The 12,121-nt window shown below is 35.5% G+C and overlaps 1 protein-coding gene across 2 annotated transcripts in view; it reads left to right on the forward strand.

The window, feature by feature from the left end:
• afg2a (AAA ATPase AFG2A) overlaps positions 1-12,121 on the forward strand; it is a 44,068-nt gene that overhangs the window by 18,183 nt on the left and 13,764 nt on the right. For both annotated transcript variants that reach the window (XM_089135147.1, XM_039655131.2), the window contains exon 14: positions 472-598. In XM_089135147.1, the coding sequence (XP_088991273.1) occupies positions 472-598 (127 nt within the window). The remainder of the gene's footprint in view (positions 1-471; positions 599-12,121) is intronic.

Raw genomic sequence — 12,121 nt, forward strand, 5'->3', positions numbered from 1 at the left:
TTTATTACTAAAGCATCGTGTGTGTGAATCTCAAACACTGAGCAATAAAATGTGTTTTTATTTGTTTGGCTCTTTGCTTATTTAATTAATAAAGTGCACAGTGTTTTAAGCGTCTGACAGGCATCACACACACACACACACACACTTCAGTGTAAATCTGAAGCAGGTTTGTTCTGCTGAGTCAGAGATTCATTTACTGGATTGAATTGTGAATGACACATTGATTAACTGATGAATGTTTTTGCCTTTAATCAATCCACACACACACACACACACACACAGTGCTGTACTGTGCCTGGCTAATGCTAACCCTGCTGACGGCACGCAGTGTTGTGTTGTGCAGTTCTCAGGCGGGGGGTTTGTGTTGGTGTTGATGTTGTGTTAATGTTGATGAGTTGTGTTGTGTTGTGTTGATGTTAGTGTTATGTTGTGTTAATGTTGTGTTGTGTTGTGTTGTGTTGTGTTGTGCAGTTCTCAGGTGTCGGCCGGTGTCGGGGATCGAGTGCTGGCTCAGCTGCTGACCGAGATGGACGGCATCGAGCAGCTCAAAGACGTCACAGTCCTCGCCGCAACCAACAGACCTGATATGATTGACAAGGTAAGATCACCAACACACACACACACACACACACGTTTCCTCCTGCTGGGTTTATGAGTTGGCTCGGAGGCTCACAGCAGCTGTCAATCACTCTTCTTCATCACTCTTGATTGACAGCTCCTCCATTTGTCTCAAACCCCCACTGGGATACACCCGTCCTACTGGAGTCACACACACACACACACACACACACACACATGCACATTCTTCTTTACAGCAGGTTCAGCTCCATCAATATTTATTATACAGACAATCATATTTTTAGACTCATTTTAATTAGTTCAAACATTTTAATATGGCTTTAAAGTGGCTGAAGGGTGATTGATTTGTGAATCTCTCTCTCTCTCTCTGAACCTTCTCTGCAGTGGTGGAGGAAGAACTGAATCTCAGTACTTCAGTAAAAGTACAAATACCCAGATAAATATTTACTTTAGTAAAAGTAGAAGTAACACAATGACAGCCATACTTAAGTAAAAAGTAAAAAGTACCTGATTTTAAATGTACTTTAAGTATTAAAAGTAAAAGTACTTGCATAACAATTTATTCTCTTAATGTCTATTTTCTAATGATTAATAAAACATTTAATTCTAACTCATTCAACCTAATAGCCTACTCCTATAATGATGTTCAATAATGATGGAAAAAAATGTCACCATTTCTGAAACAAGCTTGCAATTAGGCAATATCATGCTTATCCTTTGGCAGTAAAAGCGATTCATTTATGGTGTAATTCTGAACCTCTTGGCTTGCCATAATCCTAACCAAACCAAACATATATTACACACGGTGTGTTTCCTATGCACGTAAAAACAAATTTTCGCGTATGAGTTGCATGATAAACACACTGCGTGTGAGACGCATGTGTGACCGGGTTGATATACTGTATCTATGGCAACCAAACGTCACTGGTGAGACAAACGTGCAACGAACGGACGGTCAGATTACGTTTTGGCAGGGGAAAAACTGATCAGAAAATGTAACGAAAATGTAACAGAAGCTGTAGAAATGTAGTGGAGTAGAAAGTAGAATAATTGCTGCAAAATGTAACGAAGTAAAAGTAAAAAGTATGCACTATTTATTCTACTTAAGTAAAGTAAAGATACGAGAAAAATGTACTTAAGTAAAGTAACAAAGTATTTGTACTTCGTTACATTCCACCACTGCTTCTCTGTGGTGTTTAGTTGTGTGTCAGTGAGTTTGTGTTGTGTGTTGGTTTAACCAGGTGTGGATAGCCAGGTGTGTGTAAGTTTAGTTAGCACTGATGGTGATGGTGGTAGCCTGATCTCAAACCGGACTTGGACCAATCAGCTGTGAGCAAAGTGTCACATGTCTGATGCGATAAAGTCCCTCCGCCTGTTTCCACTCCACATTAAAGCTCAACACAGCAAATGATTTAAAAGACAAATCCGTCTGGCTTTTAGTAGTGCTTATTATGATTTAGGTGTATTATGTAATTATCATAGCCGTAATCGATCACACATGTACAATTTTATTATCACGCAGAGTTTAAATGAATAATATATAAAGGTAATATAAATACGCTTTCGAATCGATGACTACATGTTCAATTCTCTCTGTATAAACTATATAAACTAACTGGAGACCGTTGTCCTCTTTCATAGTAAACATGTAAATTTGTTTAAATTCTTAGTATTTTATGTAACAAGTGAATTTCGCAGCTTCTCTCGTTTCGAATGAGTTTCTCGGCGTGTGATTGGCTGTTCGCGACTGATGATGTCACTCCTAAACTCAGGATCAAAGCCTGAGCTGACAGAGAGCATCATGGGACCAACAAACCCTGGTTGGATTGGTTTAGTTTGGTCAACTCTGAGCTAATCCTGCAACCCTGAGTTTGCTCTTCTGAACAGAAGGGGGCGCCAGACCAGTCCAGTTAAATCCAGTTCACTGGTTTCATTTTGAATCATTTATTTGCAAATTCATGCAGTTAAAAAAAAAATCTGATTTTTATTTGTATTTGTTTGCTTTTATACTGGTGTTGTAATCATTCTGTCCTCACACACATTGAGTTTCAGTCGTGTGTGTGTGTGAACACTGGCGCCGTACATCAGCATTATTCGAGTGTGTTCAGTTTCTCTGTTTGGACTGGAACAGTTTTCCCTGTTAAACGTCACCATGAGATCAGAATTGACCGATCTTGTTCTGTTTTTAATGGGATATTGCAGTATTTATTATAAATGATTTATTCGTGCTCATGTCACTCACATGAGATCCAGCAACAGCAAACCACAACCGTCCAATCATATCTCCACAGACAAAATCAAGCCCCGCCCACATTTGTTCTTGTTCCAGAAACCGTTTTACTCGGATATACCGTCTCATTCCCGTGAGTGAGTGATTGTGAGAGAGATTTTGAGTGTGAGTATATGAGAGAGTGTGTTTGTGAGTGATTATGAGTGTGTGTGAGTGATTGTGAGTTTGAATGGTTTGAGTGAGTGATTATGCAAGATTGATATAACGAACTAGTTTACTGTGCATTGTGATTGTATTTGTTGCAGTTTAAATGAATCACATTTTTAAATGTGAATGATATTTTTTTCAGAAAGCAATATTTGTGAGAAAGTGTTACACTTAAGTAAATCGTGCTCGGAAATTTCATTTTATTAGGTTTTTGTTTGTTAGTTTTAAAAATATTGATATTTAGGTTTAATTTATTTTATTTGGTTTGAATTTTTTTGTGTTTTTTTATGTTAGTTTTATTTAAATTTTGAGTAGGTTTGTTTAACCCTTGTGCTGCATTAGATTTTTAACACCGTTGAGTGCATTAAGGACAAAAAATGGCCACATATTAAACATTGCCTAAAATATTATATATTATTATTATTTTCCACTTTTACCAAGTTAAATCTTTTAACCAGCATCAGTCCTCATCATAACTACCAAAAATGTATTCAATTTCAGGATTTTAACCCTTTAATTACCAGTTTTGTTTGCGAAACCATCGATTTGTATAAGAGGAAAAAACACAAAAATTCAATTATTTTCAATAAACTAAATGCAAAGAGAAAACTTTAGATTTGGATTATCACAGTCCCACTTTGCAAAAAATCCCACTTAGCGCGTTAGAGACCAAAAATGGCCACCTATTAAACATTGCCTATTGCCTAAAATAAGGTGCATTTCCACCCATAGGGAATAAATATGTAGTGACGTCATCTGGTGGAATACACTATATAATGCAAATATAATGCTTTTGCTTCAAAATGAAAGGATGTTTGTGCAGAAATCATGTTTCATGTATTACTGACAGCCTCAGATTTAAACAACGTTTTAATGGGTTTCAATGGGCCATTTTTGGTCTTTATGGTGCTGAGTGTTACTATTTGATCTACACAGTGTGTGTTATACATATTTTGCAAAATGGGATCACATTTTTTACATGTATCCAAAAAGTCACAATTTTGCCAAATTTCATACCATTTGCATTAAAACAGCCAAAATGGTCAAAGAAATTAAACTGCAAAAGACCAAAAATGTCCCTAATGCAGCATAAGGGTTAATGCCTTTGTCATTTTTTCAGTGTTTAGTTTTGTTCAAATATTGCTATTTAGTTTTAAAAGATTTATTTTCATGTTAATTTTAGTTTAGATATAATATAAAATATTGCTATTTAAGATTGATTTATTTTTATTTTGAATTTCTCCAGTAAGTGTATCTTGCAACCAGAAGTTGTTGTGTAATTTTCAACTTGAACGACGGTTGAAAACATTCGTGTTCAGCTTAACGGAACTGGATTTAGGTGATACAAAAGATCAGACACACACTCACACACACACACACACACACACACAGCGTTTCCGACGCTCTGCTTAGCTCTTTAGAGAGAGAGAGAGAGAACGAGCGACGGGGAAAAAGAAGGCTCTTTGTGAGAGAGAGAGAGAGAGAGGGCGAGAGAGGGGAAATGAAGGCTCTTTGTGTGTGTGAGAGAGAGAGAGAGAGAGAGCGAGAGACAGGGGAAATGAAGGCTCTTTGTGAGAGAGAGAGAGAGAGAGAGGGCGAGAGACAGGGGAAATGAAGGCTCTTTGTGTGAGAGAGAGAGGGCGAGAGACAGGGGAAATGAAGGCTCTTTGTGAGGTTTCTGGCAGGGATTTCCAGCATGTTTGGTCTTGTCTTCTGACTGGATCAGACCACCAGAACTTCAGGAAATCTCCCAAGTCCTTGAAGATTAAACCCGTCGCTCGCCCTCCACATGCTACGCTTTCCAGAAAGAGGTTTTTACAGTGGGTGTTGAAAGAGCATCTGCATTGTGATGCAATTTTCCTGATAGTTTGACTATAAACTTGATGGGTTGACTACAAAATGCTTGTCTTGTTTTCCAGTATGAATATCTAAGCCTATTAAATCAAGATACATTTACTGGAGAAGCGAAATGACTGAAGATATCATCAGAAAACTGATCTAAATGTTTATGCTTGGAGAAAGACAAGAACAATTATCTGCATATGGAGACAGAAATATAATCTCAATTCAAAGGGAAAACGAGATTATTTATTTGACTCATTAGCAGATATTTGTTCTTGTTTTAAACTCAAACTCATTTTGATCAATTGTTCATTAAACAAGACTTCATATCTTCAGTAATTTTGCTTCTTCTTCAGTAAATGTGTCTTGATTTATTAATGTTTAGATGTTAGTTCTGGAAAACGAGACCGAAACACTGAGGAAGAACATCATGTTTTTGCAGTGATTGAATGTAGTAAATCCTGAGGCCATAAACATTCATAAGTTTATGGTTTATTGTTCATACACAGTAGAATTCCATGCTGTTTTTTGCATGAGAAACGAAAACATTCACAAAACTTGAGCTATGAGTGAGGATATAACAGTCATTTAATAGTTCGCAAGCTTCCTGCAGTCCTGGGAAACATTAAAATTATGCTTTCAATGCCTGGGAATGTCTATAGTGCTCATGGTTTTCATATTTGTCAGATATTCCTTGTTTTGTGTACTGTTGTCTATTATTTTCTAAATTGATTGAACAAAGAGTTGACTAATTTGTCCATATAATGAAGCTGGTTCCCCCAATCAAAACAAAAAACGTAACCTTTATATTTCAGTGATATTATCGCTTTGACTGTACAAACTCTCAGACGAGAACAAATCTTGATATGAGTCATAACGGCTGTCTTCTGCAGGGGTGAACGATATATCGGCCACCATATCGGTATCGGCCGATATATGTTGGTTTTTAACGCTATTGTTATCGGCCTGATAAGAAAATATGGCTGATATATTAAACCGGATAAATAATGTATTTCATTATCTCATTATTGTCAATTAATTATTGACATTGGTTTTGATTTGCTTGAAATATGATTGAAATCACTTAAAAAAGGAAAATACGGTTCAGCGCAAGTCTGTCATATCGGTTACATAACATCATAATGAGATCATCATAAGTGTGTGTTTGGGAGGTGGCTTTTAATGGCGAGAGTTTTGTTTTTGTAATCAGGCTCTCAAAAATTACATCAAAATTTGGATTTAGATTTATCAGCCGATATATCGGTTATCAGCTTTCATATATAAAGAATTATCGGTATCAGCCAATATATCGTTTATCAGCTTTCATATATAAAGAATTATCAGTATCGGACAATATATCGGTTATCGGCTTTCATATATAAAGAATTATCGGTACCGGACAGTATTTTGGTTATCGGCTTTCATATATAAAGAATTATCGGTATCAGCCAATATATCGTTTATCAGCTTTCATATATAAAGAATTATCAGTATCGGACAATATATCGGTTATCGGCTTTCATATATAAAGAATTATCGGTATCGGCCAATATATCGGTTATCGACTTTCATATATAAAGAATTATCGGTATCGGCCAATATGTCTGTTATCAGCTTTCATATATAAAGAATTATCGTATCGGCCAATATATCGGTTATCGGCTTTCATATATAAAGAATTATCGGTATCGGCCAATATATTGGTTATCGGTTTTCATATAAAGAATTATCGTATCAGCCAATATATCGGTTATCGGCTTTCATATATAAAGAATTATCGGTATCGGCCAATATATCGGTTATCAGCTTTCAAATATAAAGAATTATCGTATCGGCCAATATATCGGTTATCGGCTTTTATATATAAAGAATTATCGGTATCGGCCAATATATTGGTTATCGGTTTTCATATAAAGAATTATCGTATCAGCCAATATATCGGTTATCGGCTTTCATATATAAAGAATTATCGGTATCGGCCAATATATCGGTTATCGGCTTTCACATATAAAGAATTATCGGTATCAGCCAATATATCAGTTATCAGCTTTCAAATATAAAGAATAGCGGTATCGGTCAATATATCGGTTATCGGCTTTCATATATAAAGAATTATCGGTATCGGCCAATATATCGGTTATCGGCTTTCACATATAAAGAATTATCGGTATCGGCCAATATATCGGTTATCGGCTTTCACATATAAAGAATTATCGGTATCAGCCAATATATCAGTTATCAGCTTTCAAATATAAAGAATAGCGTATCGGTCAATATATCGGTTATCGGCTTTCATATATAAAGAATTATCGGTATCGGCCAATATATCGGTTATCGGCTTTCACATATAAAGAATTATCGGTATCAGCCAATATATCGTTTATCAGCTTTCATATATAAAGAATTATCAGTATCGGACAATATATCGGTTATCGGCTTTCATATATAAAGAATTATCGGTACCGGACAGTATTTTGGTTATCGGCTTTCATATATAAAGAATTATCGGTATCAGCCAATATATCGTTTATCAGCTTTCATATATAAAGAATTATCAGTATCGGACAATATATCGGTTATCGGCTTTCATATATAAAGAATTATCGGTATCGGCCAATATATCGGTTATCGACTTTCATATATAAAGAATTATCGGTATCGGCCAATATGTCTGTTATCAGCTTTCATATATAAAGAATTATCGTATCGGCCAATATATCGGTTATCGGCTTTCATATATAAAGAATTATCGGTATCGGCCAATATATTGGTTATCGGTTTTCATATAAAGAATTATCGTATCAGCCAATATATCGGTTATCGGCTTTCATATATAAAGAATTATCGGTATCGGCCAATATATCGGTTATCAGCTTTCAAATATAAAGAATTATCGTATCGGCCAATATATCGGTTATCGGCTTTTATATATAAAGAATTATCGGTATCGGCCAATATATTGGTTATCGGTTTTCATATAAAGAATTATCGTATCAGCCAATATATCGGTTATCGGCTTTCATATATAAAGAATTATCGGTATCGGCCAATATATCGGTTATCGGCTTTCACATATAAAGAATTATCGGTATCAGCCAATATATCAGTTATCAGCTTTCAAATATAAAGAATAGCGGTATCGGTCAATATATCGGTTATCGGCTTTCATATATAAAGAATTATCGGTATCGGCCAATATATCGGTTATCGGCTTTCACATATAAAGAATTATCGGTATCGGCCAATATATCGGTTATCGGCTTTCACATATAAAGAATTATCGGTATCAGCCAATATATCAGTTATCAGCTTTCAAATATAAAGAATAGCGTATCGGTCAATATATCGGTTATCGGCTTTCATATATAAAGAATTATCGGTATCGGCCAATATATCGGTTATCGGCTTTCACATATAAAGAATTATCGGTATCGGCCAATATATCGGTTATCGGCTTTCACATATAAAGAATTATCGGTATCGGCCAATATATCGGTTATCGGCTTTCACATATAAAGAATTATCGGTATCAGCCAATATATCAGTTATCAGCTTTCAAATATAAAGAATAGCGTATCAGCCAATATATCGGTTATCGGCTTTCACATATAAAGAATTATCGGTATCGGCCAATATATCGGTTATCGGCTTTCACATATAAAGAATTATCGGTATCAGCCAATATATCAGTTATCAGCTTTCAAATATAAAGAATAGCGTATCGGCCAATATATCGGTTATCAGCTTTCATATACAAAGAGTTATCGGTATCGGCCAATATATCGGTTATCGGCTTTCACATATAAAGAATTATCGGTATCGGCCAATATATCGGTTATCGGCTTTCACATATAAAGAATTATCGGTATCAGCCAATATATCAGTTATCAGCTTTCAAATATAAAGAATAGCGTATCGGTCAATATATCGGTTATCGGCTTTCATATATAAAGAATTGTCGGTATCGGCCAATATATCGGTTATCGGCTTTCATATATAAAGAATTATCGTATCAGCCAATATATCGGTTATCAGCTTTCAAATATAAAAATTATCGTATCAGCCAATATATCAGTTATCAGCTTTCAAATGTAAAGAATTATCGGTATCGGCCAATATATCGGTTATCGGCTTTCATATATAAAGAATTATCGGTTTCGGCCAATATATCGGTTATTGGCTTCCATATATAAAAAATTATCGTTATCGGCCAATATATCGGTTATCGGCTTTTTATATATATATAGAATTATCGGTATCGGCCAATATATCGGTTATCGGCTTTCATATATATAGAATTATCAGTATTGGCCAATATATCGGTTATCAGCTTTCATATATAAAGAATTATCAGTATCGGCCAATATATCGGTTATCGGCTGTCAAAAATAAAGAATTATCGGTATCAGCCAAAATGTTATATCAGTACATCCCTAATTATTCACTAATATATACTGTGTATATATATATATATATATATATATATATATATATATATATATATAAAAATTACCTGCACGTATTCCTCAAAGATTAATCCTTTTTATATATATATATATATATATATAGCTCTTATTCTTATAACTTTGGTTTTCATTTTAATTTTAGTTCAGTTATTAGTAATTTAACTTTGTCATTTTATTAGTTTTTCTCTTTTTCTTTTAAATATTCCTATTTAAGGAATCTCTCTCTCTCTCTCTCCCTCCCTCTCACACACACACTCTTTCTCTCTCTCTCGTCCTCTGGCCGGCCTGTCTTTCTTTGGCTCGTTCTCTCCTTCCTTCCGTTGTTAATTGCTCCTCGGTCTCAGCGAGGGACGAGTCTGCCAGCGCGGCTCATTGGATGAACATTCATTATGTGCTCAGTAATTGTAAACAGACTCTCTCTCACACACACACACACAGTGTGTGTTTGTCAGTGTGTGTCAGTCATAATATCATTATTTGATCTCGGTACAGAAAGATGATGAGTCACTTCACTCCTGATTTAAGAGAGTTTAGATATCAGTGCTGGAGAAGATCATGTTTAGATAGTGTTACATCACAACTTCATGGAGAAAGCCACTTGTTGATGGTGTGTGTGTGTGTTTGTTTCTATGTGTGTGTGTTTGTGTGTCTATAAGTGTGTGTCTATGTTAGTTTCTATGTGTGTGTGTCTGTGTGTATGTGTTCTTGTGTTTATGTGTCTGTAAGTGTGTGTCTATGTTAGTTTCTACGTGTGTGTGTGTGTGTGTGTGTGTATGTGTGTGTTCTTGTGTTTGTGTATCTATAAGTGTGTGTCTATGTTAGTTTCTGTGTGTGTGTGTGTGTGTGTGTGTTGAATTCTTCTGTTGCCGAGTGATACTTTGTAATGACCCTCATATGAACAGTATTTACTGCTCTGTCGTGGGTGGCAGGAAGTCACATACACACACACACACACACACTTGGTCTGTAGTTTGTTTTGTCCTTCAGTCTCAGTTTCCCAGATCTGGTCTTGAGACTCGAGCACTTGGTTAGACTCTCCAAACCCGTTACAGATGTAAAACACACCAGAGAGAGAGTGTGTGTGTGTGTGTGTGTGTGTGTGTGTGTGTGTGTGTGTGTGTGTGTGTGTGTGTGTGTGTGTGTGTGTGTGAGACACCAGAGCTCATCCGTAGTGGAGAGCCACATAATTTGTCCCTTTTGCAGTGTGGTAACGTTTGGATCTAAGAAAAGACTCGGCGCTTCCCCTCTCAGCTCTGATTACAGGCTTCACTCCCACACACACACACACACACACACAATGCTGGAGAAACCGTTCTACCAGCCTGTGTGTGTGTGTGTGTGTGTGTCAAGCGGAAGCCACTGCGATCCGATGTATTGATTTACAATGATTTACTGATTTATGAAGATGAATTTAGATGATGATGATGATGATGATGATGATGATGATGAAACTTAAACTCTGCGTTGTGTTTAGAGAGACTCGTTACTCATCTAACGTAGAAACGCCACACACTTCCTCTGGTGCCTGTTGGAGAAATGTTCTTAAACGCTGATGTGTATCCGCATGTTTCGTTAACATAGAAAGTCATTTTTCTAGTTTTGTTAGAAACCGTTCAGAAGTTTGAGGTCTCGAATAAAAAAAAAAATTTAATTGTACTTTTTAAATCTTTAATTTATAAAAAATGCATTGAATCAATCAAAAGTGTCAGTTAAGACATTTATAATGTTACAAAAGATTATATTTCAATTAAATGCTGTTCTTCCACAACTGTTTTCAACATTAATAATAATCATAACTGTGTGTTGATCATCAGATCCTCATATTAGAGTGATTTCTGTAGGATCATGTGACACTGAAGACTGGAGTAATGATGATAAATTCAGGAATAAATTACACTTCACTGTATATATTCATAAAGAAAACTGATGATTTACATTATAATAATATTTCACTGTTTTACTTCATTTTTGATCAAATAAATGCAGCCTTGCTGAGCAGAGGAGACTCTTTCAGAAAGGTTTTAAGCAATATTTTAAATATAATTATTTTTATTTTATTTTTTTTGCCAAAAATATAGTATTTTATATTCTTCACATGAACATTTAACCCAAAAAGTGAACATTTAATATATGTGTGTGTGTGTGTGTGTGTGTGTGTGTGTGTGAGTGAGTGAGTGAGTGAGTGTTTATGCATGTTTGTGTGTATATGTGTATGTGCGTGTTTGTGTAAGAGTGTGTATGTGTAAAGTTTGTGGGCGTGTGTGTGTGTCTGTGTGTGTCACGCACTCAGACACACACACACACGCACACTTGAATGCTTTTATTTGATCTTTCAGATCCAAATAAAAGCATTCAAATGTGTGTGTGTGTGTGTGTGTTATGGAACACTGATGAGTCTGAACTCTGATAACATCATTTTCCATCTGCTGTGGTTGTGTTTGTTCAGCGGAAGCTGCCGGTTATTAAACTGAGCGTCAGAGTTCCTGATGTCTGATAACAGACAGAAAACAAGAGATCCTCCTCAGACCAACATTGGCTTTTAATCGCCTCTTTCATCTGTGACGTTTCTGTGCTGTTTTTAAGCTCATACAGCATACATGTGTGTGTGTACGGTTTCATGATTTCACTGCAGAGTTTAAATCAAAACATTTTAAATAATCGTTGTTTTAATAGTAGTTTACCTTCAATAATAAGTTTATAAAAATATTAAATATTTTTTAACAAAATGATCATCAATAGTATTTTTTTTTTAATGCAAATAAAACAAAGAAAAAATAAAACAAAATTTTTTGTGAAT

Source organism: Pimephales promelas, chromosome 9 (assembly GCF_988280905.1).
Source record: "Pimephales promelas chromosome 9, fPimPro1.hap1.1, whole genome shotgun sequence".
Lineage (NCBI taxonomy): Eukaryota > Metazoa > Chordata > Actinopteri > Cypriniformes > Leuciscidae > Pimephales > Pimephales promelas.